The 16659-nt window shown below is 59.0% G+C and overlaps 3 protein-coding genes and 1 non-coding gene across 9 annotated transcripts; 3 read left to right on the top strand and 1 right to left on the bottom strand.

The window, feature by feature from the left end:
* The first annotated feature begins 1437 nt into the window (after positions 1-1437).
* On the top strand, positions 1438-2732 carry FAM136A (family with sequence similarity 136 member A). Its single transcript, XM_050982838.1, has 3 exons — positions 1438-1577; positions 2161-2301; positions 2544-2732. Exons 1-3 carry the CDS (start codon positions 1491-1493, stop codon positions 2730-2732), a joined length of 417 nt encoding a protein of 138 aa, XP_050838795.1. The 5' UTR covers positions 1438-1490.
* An 828-nt stretch (positions 2733-3560) lies between these two features.
* SNRPG (small nuclear ribonucleoprotein polypeptide G) lies at positions 3561-10950 on the top strand. Of its 2 annotated transcripts, XM_009099954.4 has the most exons (4): positions 9199-9342; positions 9573-9595; positions 10109-10233; positions 10781-10950. In XM_009099954.4, the coding sequence occupies exons 1-4, from the start codon at positions 9311-9313 to the stop codon at positions 10829-10831; spliced, it is 231 nt and encodes a 76-aa protein (XP_009098202.1). In that variant the 5' UTR covers positions 9199-9310; the 3' UTR covers positions 10832-10950. The 2 variants fall into 2 exon arrangements, with proteins under 2 accessions (XP_050838796.1, XP_009098202.1); XM_050982839.1 differs by lacking the exons at positions 9199-9342; positions 9573-9595 and adding an exon at positions 3561-3579.
* Positions 4117-16380, bottom strand: PCYOX1 (prenylcysteine oxidase 1). Of its 5 annotated transcripts, none has more exons than XR_007779336.1 (7): positions 16240-16380; positions 15237-15443; positions 14484-14658; positions 13945-14156; positions 13233-13385; positions 12141-12855; positions 4117-5034 (listed from the first exon to the last, which is right to left on the bottom strand). XR_007779336.1 is itself a non-coding variant. In XM_050982837.1 (7 exons), exons 2-7 carry the CDS (start codon positions 8640-8642, stop codon positions 5091-5093), a joined length of 1497 nt encoding a protein of 498 aa, XP_050838794.1. In that variant the 5' UTR covers positions 8643-8734; positions 9034-9048; the 3' UTR covers positions 4117-5090. The 5 variants fall into 5 exon arrangements, 3 of the variants coding, with proteins under 3 accessions (XP_050838794.1, XP_050838792.1, XP_050838793.1); XM_050982837.1 differs by lacking the exons at positions 12141-12855; positions 13233-13385; positions 13945-14156; ... (1 more) ...; positions 15237-15443; positions 16240-16380 and adding exons at positions 6147-6299; positions 6426-6637; positions 6959-7133; ... (1 more) ...; positions 8552-8734; positions 9034-9048 and having other exon boundaries at positions 4117-5749; XR_007779337.1 differs by lacking the exon at positions 4117-5034 and adding an exon at positions 11095-11970 and having other exon boundaries at positions 12104-12855.
* Positions 16381-16436: 56 nt separating this feature from the next.
* Positions 16437-16507, top strand: TRNAG-CCC (transfer RNA glycine (anticodon CCC)). The gene has a single exon. It is a non-coding gene; the product is annotated as a tRNA-Gly (tRNA).
* The last annotated feature ends 152 nt before the right edge of the window (positions 16508-16659 follow it).

The raw sequence follows: 16659 nt of genomic DNA on the forward strand, positions 1-16659 counted from the left end.
CACCGCGGCCACGCCGTGTCGGTGTCCCGGTGTCACCACCCCCTGTCACCTCCCGGTGGGTGTCCCGGTGCCACCGTCCCGGTGTCCCCGCGGCCACCCCGCGTCACCGGCCCCGTGTCACCCGCGTCACCCGCGCCGCTTCCGCCCCGCCGGGACAGGAAACGGGGGGAGGGGACCCCAAAAATCACCCCCGGAACCCCAAAAACCCCACCCCAAAAAAACTCCGGAATCCCCCAGAAAACTTTCCGGGAACCCCAAAAAATCCCACCCGGGACTCCCAAAAATACTCCGGGATCCCCCCCCAAAAAAACCCTCCGAGATCCCAATAAACTCCCGGACCCCACAAAAGCTGGGACCCTAAAAAATCCCACCCGGGACCCCAAAATCCCACCCAGGATCACAAAAACTCCCCCGGGACCTCAAAATCCTCCCCGGGACCCCAAAGTTTATAGAGGACCCCAAAGTGGGGGGGCAGGGGGACCTCAAAAGTTCCGGGGGACCCCAAAAAGGGGGGGCAGAGAATTTAAGGGTTCCGGGGGGACCCCAAGAGTTGAGGGGACCCCAAAAGGGACCCTGAAAAGCCGGGAGGAGACCCTAACGTTTATGGGGGTCCCCAAAAGGGTCGAGGGGACCCCAAAATTTGCGGGCGACCCCAAATTTTAGGGGGGCGAGGGGGGGGGCGCAAAGGTTACGGGGGTGGGGCCGGGAGTTTTTGGGGTTCCCCTGGATTTTCGGGGGGTCCCCCGGATTTGAGGGGCCCTGGGGGGGTTTGGGGACGTTTTGGGGATCCCCAAATCCCCCCCGGGCTTTGGGGACCCCCCCCGGGGCCGCCCCCTGCCCTCCCCTCCCCCTTCCCTTACCGGCAGCGCCGCGCGGGGCGTGGTCTGGAAATGCCACGCCCACATAAGGCGGAACATTGAGTAATTAGTATGCAAATCACGCCCATGCATGAGACCACGCCCTTCACAATGAGACCACGCCCTCATAGTGAAGCCACGCCCCTTTCTGTGAGGGAGAAGGGGCGGGGCTGGCGGGGGGAGGGTCCTGAGCTCCCCAAAAAAGGGTTTTAACCATAAAAGGAGGGACCTGACCCCAAAAGGAGGGACCTGACCCCAAAATAAGGGTCCCGAGCTACCCCAGAAGGGTTCTGGGCCCACAAACAGGGTCCTGTCTTGGGGGCGGTTCCCGGCGGCTTTGGGACGGATTTTGAGGCGATTCCCGCAGGATTCGGGCGGGCTTTAGGGCAGGTTTGGGCCGGGTTTTGGGTCGGGTTTTAGGGCAGGTTCCGGGCAGGTTTTAGGGCGAGTTTAGGGCGGGTTTAGGGCGGGTTTAGGCCGCGGAGCGGGCGCATGGCAGAGGCGGAAGAAGGCCGGGTTCGGGGCGTGTTTAGGGCGGATTTGGGGGATTAGGGCGGGTTTAGGGCAGTTTAGGGCGGGTTTAGGGCAGTTTAGGGCGGGTTTAGGGCGGGTTTTAGGCTTTGGAGCGGGCCCATGGCGGAGGCGGCGCAGGGCCGGGTGCAGGCCGCGGTGGAGAGCGCCGTGCAGGGGCTGGAGCGGGAGCAGATCCGCGGCATGCAGGTACCGGGGACACCGAGGGACACCGGGGGGACACGGAGGGGACACGCGGGGAGGGCTCCGGGGCACCCCCCCACACACACACGTGGGTGCCCCGGGCAGCGCCGGGACCGGCCCTCATACACACCTGGAGACCTCCCGCCAGTTCATTGTGCCCCCCAAACACACCCTGTGCCCCCCCAGTACATCGCCTGTACCCCTCACACATTCCCTGTGGCCCCCAACACACACTGTGTTCCCCAAGTGCATCCCCTGTGCCCCCCAATCACACCCTGTGCCCCCCCAGTTCATCCCCTTGTGCCCCCAGAATGCACCCTGTGCCCTCCACGGTTCATCTCCCGTGCCCCCCAACACACCCCGTGCCCCCTAAATACACCCTGTGCCTCCTGAGTGCATCTCCCGTGTTCCCCAACACACCCTGTGCCCCCCCCAGTTCATCTCTTGTGCCCTCCAACACACCCTGTTAACCCCTTGTCCCCCAGTGTCTCCCATTAACTCCTTGTCCCCAGGTGCCCCCTGTTAACCCCATGTCCCCAGAGTGCTCCCCATTAACCCCGTGTCCCCCTTGTCCCCCCCGTGTCCCCAGGGCGCCATGTTCCGCTGCAGCGCGCGGTGCTGCGAGGACACAGCAGCCTCCATGCAGGAGGTGCAGCGCTGCATCGAGCGCTGCCATGCGCCCCTGGCCCGCGCCCAGGCCATCGTCACCGCCGAGCTCGAGCACTTCCAGGTGAGGAGGGGGCACTTGGACCCCCGGGGACAGCACCGGGACCTCGGGCAGGATGTGAGCCCCCAGTCCCTGCACCCCCAGTGCATTTTCTGTGCCCCCCTACACCCACCCCTTGTGCCCCCCACCCCCAGTCCATTCCCTGACCCCCCTGCCCTGTGCTGCCCCTCTAGTCCCTACTGATTGCCCGGTCCCCCCACTCCCCTGGTGTCACCCAGTCCCCCCAGTGACCGTGCCATCCCCAGGACCGGCTGAGCCGCTGCTCGCTGCAGTGCTCGGACCAGGCCAAGGACGCTCTGGACTCGGGGGGCTCGGAGCCGCGCGTGCGGGGCCAGCTGGACGCCTGCCTGGCCACCTGTGGGGAGCAGCACCTGCGCCTCGTGCCCGCCATGGCCAAGAAGATGCGGGAGGGGCTGGCCAACATCCAGCAGTGACAGCGGGGACACCCCCGGGACACGCCGGGGACACCCCAGCACACTCATTAAAGGCCAGGTGGCACCTCCCACCAACCGCGGGTGCTACAGGGGGCACTGGGGGTGATGGGGGGCACTGGGGGTGATGGGGTGGGCGATGGGGGGTACTGGGGGAACTGGGGGTGACTGTGTGGGTGCTGAGGGAACACTGCAGGTGAGGGGGGGCATTGGGGGACGATGTTTGGGCATAGTGGCACACGCGCACGTGTGAACTGTGCGCACTCACACCCTCACACGAGCGTGCGCCCCTGGACACGCGCACAGCATGTCCCCCAACGCGCACGCGGTGGGCGCCATGCCGCCGTATCTCCCCCCATAGCCGCGCACTCCCCTCACCGCCCCCTGCTTCCCTCGCCTTGGTCCCGCTGCCTTCTACTGCTACGCCGCTACTCGGGTGAGTGCGGTAGCGCGCCGCGGGCCACCATTGGCTGCCGAGGAAGCTGCGCGGAGGCGCACGCGGCTGCCATTGGCTGGCGCTAGGGGACGCACGGCGCGCTGATGTCAGACCGCGGCGCGAGGCGGGGGGCTGCGGGCGCCGTGAGCAAAGCAAACCCGCCCGAGCTGTAAAGTGCGTCCGGAGGGGCCGGGTCCTGACCGGGGGGCGAGGGGAGCCGGGCACGGTGTTGGGGGAAGCGGGCACCGGGACGTCGCGGTCCGCCGCTTGCCGGTGCGCCGGTGTAATGGCGGCGGGGCCGGGGGGGGGGGCGGTTCGTGAGAGGATAATGGCGGCGGACTCTTGCCCCGTCCCCACCCGCTGGTGCTCACCCGGTGCCATCTCGTTGCAGGTTCATGGACAAGAAGCTGTCGTGTGAGTTCTAGAACTGATCTCATCCCGATCCGCCTCACGGTGCCTGCAGACCCCCGCCCTGATCTCCCTCACGGTGCCTGGGGACACCCGCGGTCATCGACGAGTGCGGGGAGATGGCGGCGGGCGGGCAGCGGAACAACCTCGACAGGGTGGGGAGAGCACTGGGAGCAGAGTGGTCGGTGCCACTGGGAGCACTGGTGGAGCCATGGGTGGAATGAGCGGGAAGTTTGGTGAGGGAGTGCGATGGGATGTGTCAGCTGGGGATTCAGCAGAGCTTTGGGTGCTTCTCACCTTCCCCCTTCCAGGTGATCCCAGGGAACAGCATTGTCATGCTGGAAGCCTTGGAATGAGTATAAACCCCTGGAAAACCCCAAATCCCCACCCAAAGTTCCGTTCCCTTGTCCAAGACTCTGTTCCTGAGTGTACAATTATTTTGGTTTTGTTATTAAATCAATTTTATAATGGTTGACCTAACTCAAGCCTTTCTCACATCAGTTTTTGGCAGCTGAGTGATTCCACTCCCAATCCCAGGAAAACTCAAGGAAAACATTAATTTATTGACATGGATGTTAAATTTGTGCTCTTTTTGGTGGTTTTCTCTTTAAAAAACGCTCAGGTTGTTAAATTTAATTAGCTTCATACCTCAACACAGCAATGGATATTGGTGGTTCTTCCTCTCTCCCACCACCCCATTCCCCTCAGTTTCCACCCTGAGGAATAACTGCTTGGAAGGAAAAGTTGGGGCAGAGGGATGGACAGCCAGGGAGTCGATATTCCCACTGGAGGACACTTTTGGTGTCAATATGGTCCTTTTAATGATTTCCCTAATCTCAGTGATAAATCAAGCAGTTTTCCTCAAACTCAGGAATTTGCATGAGGAAAATGTCCCGGCTTACTTGGGAACGCTTCACTGCTCCTGCCCCCTCCTGAGCTGGCCAGACAAATTCCAGGTGGCACCAGGGGACATCAAGATGAGAGACTGGGAAGAATTTTGTCATGGAAGGAAGGGTTGTGCAGCCTAGGTTGTGGTAGAGTCATCAACCCTTGGAAGTGTCCAAAGAACGCAGGGACACGGCACTTGAGGAGATCGTTCATGGTTGGGCTGATGGTTGGACTTGAGGGTCTTGAAGATCCTGAAAGTCTTGGAAGGCTTTGATGTTCTTGAAGGTCTTGATGATCTTCCAACCTTAAGGATCCCACAAAACACCTCCTTGGAGGGGCGAAGTAAGGAGTTCATTAGAGTTAATTACAGAATCTTGATCGTCTTGAAGGTCATGATGATCTTGAAGATCTTCCATCTGTAATGATCCCATGATCCTATGAAACACGTCCATGGAAGGACCAAGTATGGAGTTCATTAATTATGATCTCAAAGGTCTTGATGTTCTTGAAGATCTTGAAGGTCATGTCTTAAAGACCTTCCAGCTGTAAGGATCCCACGATCCTAGGGAACACCTCCTTGGAGGGGCGCAGCACAGAGCTCACAGGTGTTCCTCAAGCCCTGGGGTGTGTCAGAGCTCTGTTTTGAGCTTCTCGTGCAGGTCCTCCTGGTCGACGCGGGCGCTGTGGCCGTGCCAGCGGTGGAAGGCGAGCAGGGCGGCGTTGCGGGCGGCGATGGCGCTCATCTCCATGGCGCTGGCGGCGCGCTCCAGCCCGTTCAGGTAGTAGAGCTGCTCGTGCAGGACGATGGGAGGGAACTTCTCGGGAGCGCTGTACTGGGGATACGCCAGCCACGGCTTCACCTTCACCGAGTCGTAGGAGGAGAAGAGCAAACTGAGCTGCTCCTTGGTCAGCTCCTCGTTGGAAAACACCTTCCAGACAGCTGATGGCAGTGGCAGCTTCCCACCCGTGCCCGTGTCCCCAACGGGGGGCTCCAGGTTCAGGCTGTTGATGAACAGTTTGGGGCTGTCTGTGGTGAAAATGGCCCCAAGGTGAAAGGCCTGGGGATCCTGGTAGCCAAAGAAGGAGGTGTTCAAGCGCCCGTGCACCAAGGTGATGAAGATCTGCTTGTAGGGATACAGGAATTCTGGGATGGGAGGGTCGAAGTTGCGGAAGGTGATGTTGGCCATCTTGCGGCCGAGCGGGGCTGCGATGACGACGATGTCGTAGGTGTCCCCTGTAAGCCCCGAGGACGTGTTGTAGGTGACCTCGTAGAGCTTCACCGGGTCCCCTGTGGAGAACAGCTCAGTTATCCTGGCCCTGGGAGGGAATCCCAACTGTCCCTGGCATCCCATAATGCCCCCACATTTGGGTTCATCAGTTGGTGCTGCTGGGCTTTGAGCCCTGTGTTCATGGAATGGGTGTGACTGGAAGGGATCCTGAAGCCCGTCCAGTTCCATGGCAGGGACACCTTCCACTGTCCCAGGCTGCTCCAAGCCTCAGCCAGCCTGGCCTTGGACACCTCCAGGGATCCAGGGACAGCCACAGCTCCTCTGGGAATTCCATCCCAGCTCCTCCCCAGCCTCCCAGAGAGGAACTTTCACTTTGAAACCCCCAAGGGCCGAGTTCGCTCTCCAGTGTCCCCATCCCATCCCCTCCCCACTGAAGGGAGCTGCAGCCCCACTCACCGCCACGCTTGTGTCTGGTTTTTGGCTCTATGGACACGACTGTTCCCGGGATAACCTCGGCCTTGGCGGAGTAGATGAGGCCGGAGCACACGAGTTTGTTCCCCCCTTTCACAGACCAAAGGCCTGACTCCAGCCAGCCCACAAGGAGAGCACCTGCAAGGAAAACCACCTCTGTCAAAGCAGGGAAACACTGGAAAAACAAACTTTGGGACACAGAGCCTGGAGCCCAGGGTGCAGGAACCCAACAGCCAGGATGGGAGGCTCCCTCCAGATACTCACCTACAAAGGCATTGACACCGGCCCCTTGGCCATAAGCAAACCTCATGACCGGGCACACCACCTGGTTGATGAATTTCTGGGAGAAGCCTGCTTTCTGCATGGCCTCGTCGATGGTCTGGTTGAGCAGGCGCGTGAAGTCGTCGCCTCCCAGGGCGTGCAGCAGGCGCTCGTTGCTGCTGAAGGCGTAGTCGTGCATCTGGAACCGGTAGATCCTGTCAGTGCACACGGGGAATTGTCCCTGTCAGAGAGCTCTGGGAGCTGCGGGGATCTCACGGGGTGGCTTTGTGGGACTGCAGGACAAGGGCCTGGAGGTCCATGGGGGGAGGTTCAGGTTCCATACTGGGGATTTTCACGAGGGTGGAGAGGCCCTGGCACAGTTTTCCCTGAGGAGCTGTGGCTGCCCCAGCCCTGGAAGTGCCCAAGGCCAGGCTGGTGCTTGGAGTCACCTGGGACAGAGGAAGGTGTCCCTGTCCATGGAATGATGTGTCCTTAAGGTCCTTTCCCACTTTTTCCCCCTCAGGACCCCAACCCACCTCATGAACTTGTCCAGGATGTCCTCCACCCACATGGACATGCGCAGGGGGTTGAGGCCGTAGTGCCACAGCTTTTTGGGGCGGTTGATAAAGGACCAGCTGCTCTCCTCAAACACAAATTCCTCCCCATTGTAAACGCCTGAGGGGCTGCCCTCGTGTGTGGTGGACAATAGGCCTTTGGGAGAAAGACAGAAAAAAGTAATTTAGGGAAAGGCAGAGCTATTCCACTTCAGTTTAAACTTCCTCGGATAACCTGGCTTTGTGCTGTTATGGGTGAGTGATTGAAGACTGGAGTGCCGAAGCGTGGAAAGGGGAATTAGCCATTGATCACGGGCCAGGGTGTGATTCGAGGTGCTTTTTGACCTTTTTGATGCCATAAGTGGGGGACCTGTGGGGACGGGTCAGACCCTTGCCTTTGGAACTGGACTTCCTTTGCCTGGAGTGGGGCTGGGGCACCGCAGGGGGCATGGGGAGGTGATGGGGGATATTTGGGAAGGAAAGTGGCCTGTGAGGGAGGGATATTGGAGAAAGGTGATTACTAGGGAACTCTATGGGGGGAATATTGGGAAAAGGAGGGGAACTATTGGGGAAGGATATGGGGGGAATATCGGGAAAAGAAGGGTGGGCTATTGGGGAAGGATACGGGGTCTGCTGGGGAAGCATATGAGGGCTACTGGGGATGGATAAGGGGCTACCAAGCCTTGTTCTTTTGAGGGATGTTCCCCAGCAGACTGGGACCCAGAGCACCCCAGGGGATCATTTTGAGTCTGAGGGACAATTTTGGGACTGGGAGACACCAAGAAGTGGGGTGTCTGTGCTTACCCAGCTCCTTAACAAAATGCTTCATGTGCAGGTTGACGGGGTGGATCACGGACCCCCCTGCCTCGTAGCTGTCCCCCTCCATGTCCAGCGTGTCCAGCCGGCCGCCCAGCGCTGCCTTCTCCAGCACGTGCAGCTGCACGCCGCGGCCGAACTTCTGCCGCAGGAAATAGGCGGCGGCCGAGCCACCGATCCCGCCGCCCACCACGGCTGGGAGAAGGGGGCACGGTCACCGCCACAGCCCCACGAGAGCCCAGTGCACACAGACCCCTCACAGATCCCTCATGGCACCCCCACCCTGATCCCCTCAAGGGAACCCCTCTCATATCCCCCTCTCCTTGAAGGTCCCTCAGGGGCTCCCCTTGACCTTCAAGGACCTTGAGGGGTCCGCCCATCGCCCTTTCCTCACAGATCACCTCAAAGGATCCCCCTCACACCCTGCTGACCACCGCAGATCCCTCACGGGTCACCCCACTTCAGATCCCTCAGGGATCCCCGCCATAGCCCCTGAGGGGCCTGCCATGAGAGATCCCTTCAGTGTCCCTTAAAGAATTGTCCCTTCTCCCGACGGATCCCCTGAAAGGATCCGAGTGGCACCCCCTTGCTCCTGACAGATGCCCTCATCCCTTCAGGGACACCCCCTCAGAGCGGCTCTGAGAGATCTGGGTAAGAGATCTCAGCTTTGCCCTGAGAGATCGCTCCCCGAGTCCCCGTCCCTGCCACAACGGCCTGTGCCGCTGGCGCGGGCACGGGCCGCTGTGTCAGCGTTCGCACCGATCTTGGAGGGCTCATGGCGGAGGCTGAGGGCGGGCGGGCAGAGAGCGGCGAGCAGCAGGAGCGGCAGGAGGCGGCGGAGGCCCGGCATGGCGGCGGGGAAGGGCAGAGGGCGATGGGCGGGACCGGGGTTCGATTCCCGGGAGCGCACGGGCCTTTTGTATCTCTCTGAATTCTCTTATCCTGAATTACAAAATCGGTTCTTTTATCCTGAATTCCAAAGTCCATTCTATTACTTCCTTTACTTTTAATGACTTCAGTTTAACTCCATTACTTTAATTCCCGCCCCTCAGCCCGCCCGCCCGCCCGCCGCCATCTTGTGAGGAGAGGCGTCCCTGGGGCTGCTCAGGGCTCGCGGGGCCGCCCCGGCGTGCGGGAACAGCCGGGGAGGGCGGTGACGCCGCCATGGAAGATTCAATGCCCAAGACCCTGCGCACACGTGAACATGTCACGCACACACGTGTGCACTCGTGAACACACACCTACACAGGAAGGCTCACACACAACACGCGCACAGACGCGGTGGGGGCCAGGCCGCCGTACCTCCCCCCATAGCCGCGCACTCCCCTCACCGACCTCTGCTCCCCTCGCTGCGCCGCTACTCGGGTGAGTGCGGTAGCGCGCCGCGGGCCGCCATTGGCTGCCGAGGAAGCGGCGCGGAGGCGCACGCGGCTGCCATTGGCTGGTGCTAGGGGACGCACGGCGCGCTGACGTCAGAGCGCGGTGCGCGGCAGAGACGGGCCGGGGGCTGTAGGCGCCATGAGCAAAGCGCACCCGCCCGAGCTGAAAAAGTGCGTCCGGAGGGGTCGGGACCGGACCGGGGGGCGAGGGGAGCCGGGCACGGTGTGGGGGGAAGCGGGCACCGGGACGGCGCGATCCGCCGCTGGCCGGTATCCCCGCCTGCACCGCGGCGCTCCGGTGTAATGGCGGTGGGGGGCGGGCGGTTCGTGAGGGGATAATGGCGGGGGGCTCTTGCCCCATCCCCACCCTCCGGTGCTCACCCGGTGCCATCTCGTTGCAGGTTCATGGACAAGAAGCTGTCGTGTGAGTTCAGGAACTGATCCCACCCCAATCCCGATCTCCTTCCCGGTGCCCAGGGACCCCCACCCGTTCAGATCGTCTTCACCCCCCGCCTTTGGGGATCCCCCCAGCAGTTCCCGGTTTTGGGGATCACCCGCAGCCCCGCTTCCCCCTCATAACCCCGCTATGGGGGGCTTCTAAGCCCACTGCCCGGTTTTGGGGACCCCCGCCCTCCGCTCACAGAGCCCAGGGAGGGGGTCCCGGCTGCTGGCGCTCGAATCTGCCCCCTGCAACATCCCTGACTGATTTCAGGCCTGCAGCTCATTAATTAAAATTCTCATTCATTCATTAAGCCGTAATTCATTAATTTAACTATAATACAAGTCGAGAACTCGTTCTTTTTCCTTTATCCCATTACGGGTTGTGCTCAATCCCTCCCATTCACCCCCTGCGGGTCCCGCTCATTCCAAGCTGCAGATTTGAGGGCAAACCCTCCCGTTTTGGGAACTGTCCCCCTTTAACCCCCGGTTCCCGCAGTGAAGCTGAACGGCGGCCGGCACGTGCAGGGCATCCTGCGGGGCTTCGACCCCTTCATGAACCTGGTGATCGACGAGTGCGTGGAGATGGCGGCGGGCGGGCAGCAGAACAACATCGGCATGGTGGTGAGGGCACTGGGAGCACTGGGAACATCAAGAGCAGGGTGGTGAGGGCACTAGGAGTGTGGGGAGGGGGTGCTGAGGGCACTGGGAGTACGGGGAGCAGGGTGATGAGGGCACTGGGAGCACTGGGAGCAGGGTGCTGAGGGCACTGGGAGTACTGGGAGTGGGGTGCTGAGGGCACTGGGAGCACTGGGAGCGGGGTGCTGAGGGCACTGGGAGCACTGGGAGCAGGGTGACAAGGGCACTGGGAAGTGCTGGGAGCAGGGTGGTGAGGGCACTGGGAGTGCTGGGAGCAGGGTGGTGAGGGCACTGGGAGTGCTGGGAGCAGGGTGGTGAGGGCACTGGGAGTACTGGTAGAGGGTGCTGAGGGCACTGGACACTGGTGGAGCTGTGTGTGGAATAAGCAGGAAGTTTGCTGAGGACAGGAATGGGAATTCAGTCTGTTTTCATTCTTGTGGGGATTGCAGCCAAATTTTCAGGGATTTTTGGGGAAACGGCAAGGAAGGAACCCTTAGATCAGAGGGAACAGCTCTCACCTTCCCCCTTCCAGGTGATCCGAGGGAACAGCATCATCATGCTGGAAGCTTTGGAACGAGTATGAACCCCTGGATGACCCCAAATCCCCACCCAAAGGTTCCGTTCCCTCGTCCACAATGCCACCCACAAGTGTACAATTATTTTGGTTTTGTTATTAAATCAATTTTGTAATGGTTGACCTAACTCAAGCCTTTCTCACATTAGTTATTGACAGCTGAGTGTTAATTCTGCTCCAACTCTGGGAAAACTCATGGAAAACTTTTTAATTGATTGATGTGGGTGTTAAATTTGTGGTTTTTTTGGTGGTTTTCTCCTTAAAAACATGGGCATTGTTAAATTCTTTATTTAGTCCTTCATACCTCAGCACAGCGATGGATATTGGTGATTTTTCCTTTTTCCCACCCATTTTGGCAGCTTCCAGCTCCCCATTTCCCCCCAAGGGGAATCATTCTTTGGCAGGAAGAGTTGGTGCAGAGGGATGGACAGCCAGGGAGTCGATATTCCCACTGGAGGGCACTTTTGGTGTCAATATGGCCCTTTTAATGAATTCCCTAATCTCAGACAGGGATAACAAATCACAGAGTTTGAGGAGTTTGTGTGAGGAAAATGTCCCGGCTTACTTGGGAACGCTTCACTGCTCCTGCTCCCTCCTGAGCTGGCCAGACAAATTCCAGGTGGCACCAGGGGACATCAAGAAGAGAGACTGGGAAGAATTTTGTCATGGAAGGAAGGGTTGTGCAGCCTAGGTTGTGATAGAGTCATCAACCCTTGGAAGCGACCAAACGCATGAACGCAAGACTTGAGATCGTTAATGGTGAACGCGGTTGGGCTGATGGTTGGACTTGAGCGTCCTGAAGACGTTGAGGGTCTTGATCTTGAAGGTCTTGAAGGTCTTGAAGATCCTGAAAGTCTTGGAAGGTTTTGATGTTCTTGAAGGTCTTGATGATCTTCCAACCTTAAGGATCCCATGATCCCATGAAACACCTCCTTGGAGGGGTGAAGCATGGAGTTTAATTACGGCATCTTGATGTTCCTGAAGATCTTGATGATTGTGAAGATCTTCCATCTGTAAGGATCCCATGATCCTATGAAACACGTCCATGGAAGGACCAAGTATGGAGTTCATTAGAGTTAATTATGGCGTCTTGATGGTCTCAAAGGTCTTGATGTTCTTGAAGATCTTGAAGGTCATGTCTTAAAGACCTTCCAGCTGTAAGGATCCCATGATCCTAGGAAATACATCCATGGAAGGACCAAGTATGGAGTTCATTAGAGTTAATTATGATCTCAAAGGTCTTGATGTTCTTAAAGATCTTGAAGGCCATGTCTTAAAGACCTTCCAGCTGTAAGGATCCCATGATCCTAGGAAACACCTTCTTGGAGGGGCACAGCACAGAGCTCACTGGTGTTCCTCAAGCCCTGGGGTGTGTCAGAGCTCTGTTTTGAGCTTCTCGTGCAGGTCCTCCTGGTCGACGCGGGCGCTGTGGCCGTGCCAGCGGTGGAAGGCGAGCAGGGCGGCGTTGCGGGCGGCGATGGCGCTCATCTCCATGGCGCTGGCGGCGCGCTCCAGCCCGTTCAGGTAGTAGAGCTGCTCGTGCAGGACGATGGGAGGGAACTTCTCGGGAGCGCTGTACTGGGGATACGCCAGCCACGGCTTCACCTTCACCGAGTCGTAGGAGGAGAAGAGCAAATTGAGCTGCTCCTTGGTCAGCTCCTCGTTGGAAAACACCTTCCAGACAGCTGATGGCAACGGCAGCTTCCCACCCGTGCCCGTGTCCCCAACGGGGGACACCACACCCAGGCTGTTGATGAACAGTTTGGGGCTGTCTGTGGTGAAAATGGCCCCAAGGTGAAAGGCCTGGGGATCCCGGTAGCCAAAGAAGGAGGTGTTCAAGCGCCCGTGCACCAAGGTGGTGATGGTCTGGTGGTAAGGATTCGGGAATTCTGGGATGGGAGGGTCGAAGTTGCGGAAGGTGATGTTGGCCATCTTGCGGCCGAGCGGGGCTGCGATGACGACGATGTCGTAGGTGTCCCCTGTAAGCCCCGAGGACGTGTTGTAGGTGACCTCGTAGAGCTTCACCGGGTCCCCTGTGGAGAACAGCTCAGTTATCCTGGCCCTGGGAGGGAATCCCAACTGTCCCTGGCATCCCATAATGCCCCCACATTTGGGTTCATCAGTTGGTGCTGCTGGGCTTTGAGCCCTGTGTTCATGGAATGGGTGTGACTGGAAGGGATCCTGAAGCCCGTCCAGTTCCATGGCAGGGACACCTTCCACTGTCCCAGGCTGCTCCAAGCCTCATCCAGCCTGGCCTTGGACACCTCCAGGGATCCAGGGAGAGCCACAGCTCCTCTGGGAATTCCATCCCACCCAGGGAGGAACTTTCACTTTGAAACCCCCAAGGGCCGAGTTCGCTCTCCAGTGTCCCCATCCCCTCCCCACTGAAGGGAGCTGCAGCCCCACTCACCGCCACGCTTGTGTCTGGTTTTTGGCTCTATGGACACGACTGTTCCCGGGATAACCTCGGCCTTGGCGGAGTAGATGAGGCCGGAGCACACGAGTTTGTTCCCCCCTTTCACTGACCAAAGGCCTGACTGCACCCCGGCCAGGGACACAGCACCTGCAAGGAAACCACCTCTGTCAAAGCAGGGAAACACTGGAAAAACAAACTGCAAAATCAGGGGCAGTTAACATCCCTTGGGACACAGAGCTTGGAGCCCAGGGAGCAGGAACCCAACACCCAGGTGTCAGTGTTAGCTTTTGTCAGTGCTCACTCCTCACACGGGGCACCAGTTGGTGGACCCAGATGACTTTCCCCATTGCGAGCATCAGCTCTTTATTGTCCTTCAATTAAACTTCCAGACCTTTCCCCATTGACAGTGGGCTGAAATGATTGACGCTGAAGACGTGGCAAGCACCAGGCCTTTATTATCCTTTACAGTAAACTTTCCTATCTTTTCTCTGTAAATGGGCAGCACCACACAACACTGACTCCTCTATACCCCTTCTCTCTTCCTTCTTCCTCTTCCTCACCATTGCCCAACCTGCTCTTTTATAACACACAACTTTGTTGGACAAAGCTGCAAACTATCCAGGGCAAGGTTGCCCACAGGACCCTCTCTGTTCCCTTCCAACCCATTCTCCCACACCAGGATGGGAGGTTACCTCCAAGCACTCACCTACAAAGCCAGGGATGGTGACCCCTTGGCCGTAATTCACCCTCATGGCCGGGCACACCACCTGGTTGATGAATTTCTGGGAGAAGCCTGCTTTCTGCATGGCCTCGTCGATGGTCTGGTTGAGCAGGCGCGTGAAGTCGTCGCCTCCCAGGGCGTGCAGCAGGCGCTCGTTGCTGCTGAAGGCGTAGTCGTGCATCTGGAACCGGTAGATCCTGTCAGTGCACACGGGGAATTGTCCCTGTCAGAGAGCGCTGGCCCTGGCAGCTGCGGGGATCTCACGGGGTGGCTTTGTGGGACTGCGGGACAAGGGCCTGGTTGCCCAAGTGGGGAGGTTCAGGTTCCATACTGGGGATTTTCACGAGGGTGGAGAGGCCCTGGCACAGTTTTCCCTGAGGAGCTGTGGCTGCCCCAGCCCTGGAAGTGCCCAAGGCCAGGCTGGAGCTTGGAGTCACCTGGGACAGAGGAAGGTGTCCCTGTCCATGGAATGAGGAGTCCTTAAGGTCCTTTCCCACTTTTTCCCCCTCAGGACCCCAACCCACCTCATGAACTTGTCCAGGATGTCCTCCACCCACATGGACATGCGCAGGGGGTTGAGGCCGTAGTGCCACAGCAGCTTGAGGAGGTTGATGAAGGACCAGCTGCTCTCCTCAAACACAAATTCCTCCCCGTTGTAAACGCCTGCGAGGCTGCCCTGGGGTGGGGCGACTGAGAGGCCTTTGGGAAAAGGCAGAAAAAGGTAATTTAGGGAAAGGCAGAGCTATTCCACCTCAGATTAAATTTCCTTGGATAACCTGGCTTTGAGCTGATATGGGTGAGTGATTGAAGACTGGAGTGCCAAAGTGTGAAAAGGGGAATTAGCCATTGATCACGGGCCAGGGTATGATTTGAGGTGCTTTTTGACCTTTTTGATGCCATAAGTGGGTCACCTGTGGGGAGGGGTGAAACCATTCCCACTGGGATGTGGGCTTCCTTTGCATGGAGTGAGGCTAGGGCACCACAGGGGGCATGGGGAGGTGATGGGGGTCTGCTTGGGAAGGAAAGTGGCCTGTTTGAGGAGGGATATTGGAGAAAGGTGATTAGTAGGAGACTACATGGGGGCAATATTGGGAAAAGAAGCACAGGCTCTTGGGGGGGTAGTGGAGAAGGAAATTAGGGCTACTGGGGATGGATAAGGGGCTACGAAGGGGATGTCCCCCAGCAGAGTAGGACCCAGAGCACCTCGGGGGGATAATTTTCAGATCGAGGCACAGTTTTGCGACTGGGAGATGCCAGAGTTGGGGGCCAATACTCACCCAGCTCCTTGACAAAATGCTTCATGTGCAGGTTGAGGGGATGGATCACGGACCCCCCTGCCTCGTAGCTGTCCCCCTCCATGTCCAGCGTGTCCAGCCGGCCGCCCAGCGCTGCCTTCTCCAGCACGTGCAGCTGCACGCCGCGGCCGAACTTCTGCCGCAGGAAATAGGCGGCGGCCGAGCCACCGATCCCGCCGCCCACCACGGCTGGGAGAAGGGGGCCCGGTCACCGCCACAGCCCCACGAGAGCCCAGTGCACACAGACCCCTCACAGGATCCCCTCACAGACCCCTCATGGCACCCCCACCCTGATCCCCTCAAGGGAACCCCTCACAGACCCCTCATGGCATCCCCACCCTGATCCCCTCAAGGGAACCCCTCACAGACCCCTCATGGCATCCCCACCTTGATTCCCTCACGGGAACCCCTCACAGACCCCTCAGGGACCCCCTGCATGACAGTTCCTCTCTAAGGAACCCCCTCACAGATCCCTCATGGCACCCCCACCCTGATCCCCTCAAGGGAACCCCCTCATATCCCCTGCCCCTCAAAGATCCCCTCACGGGGCCCCCAGACCTTCAAGGACCTTGAGGGGTCCGCCCATCGCCCTTTCCTCACAGATCCCCTCAAAGGATCCCCCTCACACCCTGCTGACCCTCAGAGATCCCTCACGGGTCGCCCCACTTCAGATCCCTCAAGGGACACCCCGCCATAGCCCCTGAGCCATACAGATCCCCTGAAGGGCCTGCCATGAGAGATCCCTTCAGTGTCCCTTAAAGAATTGTCCCTTCTCCCGACGGATCCCCTGAAAGGATCCGAGTGGCACCCCCTTGCTCCTGACAGATGCCCTCATCCCTTCAGGGACACCCCCTCAGAGCGGCTCTGAGAGATCTGGGTAAGAGATCTCAGCTTTGCCCTGAGAGATCGCTCCCCGAGTCCCCGTCCCTGCCACAACGGCCTGTGCCGCTGGCGCGGGCACGGGCCGCTGTGTCGGCGTTCGCACCGATCTTGGAGGGCTCATGGCGGAGGCTGAGGGCGGGCGGGCAGAGAGCGGCGAGCAGCAGGAGCGGCAGGAGGCGGCGGAGGCCCGGCATGGCGGCGGGGAAGGGCAGAGGGCGATGGGCGGACCGGGAGTGCAGCTTGGCGGTGGCTGTTGGAGCTGTCATCATCAAGGACACGGTGAAAACCCGGCCGTCAACCGCGCCGCTGGTGTAGTGGTATCATGCAAGATTCCCATTCTTGCGACCCGGGTTCGATTCCCGGGCGGCGCACAGTTCTTTTGCTTTTCTGTTAATTCTTTTATCCTGAATTCCGAAGTTTTGGGGTCTTTTGCTTTTCTGTCAATTCTTTTATCCTGAATTCCAAAGTTTTTGGGTCTTTTTACTTCCTTTACTTTTAATTATTTTAGTTTAATTCCTTTATT

This window comes from Serinus canaria, chromosome 22 (genome assembly GCF_022539315.1).
Source record: "Serinus canaria isolate serCan28SL12 chromosome 22, serCan2020, whole genome shotgun sequence".
Lineage (NCBI taxonomy): Eukaryota > Metazoa > Chordata > Aves > Passeriformes > Fringillidae > Serinus > Serinus canaria.

What these genes read in the sequence shown, in the direction of transcription:
- SNRPG (XM_009099954.4), top strand. Translation starts at nt 9,311, where the DNA reads ATGAGCAAAGCGCACCCGCCCGAGCTGAAAAA. An exon ending in CATGGACAAGAAGCTGTCGT is followed by an intron (nt 9,596 to 10,108) that starts GTGAGTTCAGGA and finishes CGGTTCCCGCAG; the next exon opens with TGAAGCTGAACGGCGGCCGG. An exon ending in AGAACAACATCGGCATGGTG is followed by an intron (nt 10,234 to 10,780) that starts GTGAGGGCACTG and finishes TCCCCCTTCCAG; the next exon opens with GTGATCCGAGGGAACAGCAT.
- PCYOX1 (XM_050982835.1), bottom strand. Translation starts at nt 16,330, where the DNA reads ATGCCGGGCCTCCGCCGCCTCCTGCCGCTCCTGCTGCTCGCCGCTCTC. An exon ending in ATCCTGGACAAGTTCATGAG is followed by an intron (nt 6,638 to 6,958) that starts GTGGGTTGGGGT and finishes GTGCACTGACAG; the next exon opens with GATCTACCGGTTCCAGATGC. An exon ending in AACCAGACACAAGCGTGGCG is followed by an intron (nt 5,750 to 6,146) that starts GTGAGTGGGGCT and finishes TGTTCTCCACAG; the next exon opens with GGGACCCGGTGAAGCTCTAC.
- FAM136A (XM_050982838.1), top strand. Translation starts at nt 1,491, where the DNA reads ATGGCGGAGGCGGCGCAGGGCCGGGTGCAGGCCGCGGTGGAGAGCGCC. An exon ending in AGCAGATCCGCGGCATGCAG is followed by an intron (nt 1,578 to 2,160) that starts GTACCGGGGACA and finishes CCGTGTCCCCAG; the next exon opens with GGCGCCATGTTCCGCTGCAG. An exon ending in CCGAGCTCGAGCACTTCCAG is followed by an intron (nt 2,302 to 2,543) that starts GTGAGGAGGGGG and finishes TGCCATCCCCAG; the next exon opens with GACCGGCTGAGCCGCTGCTC.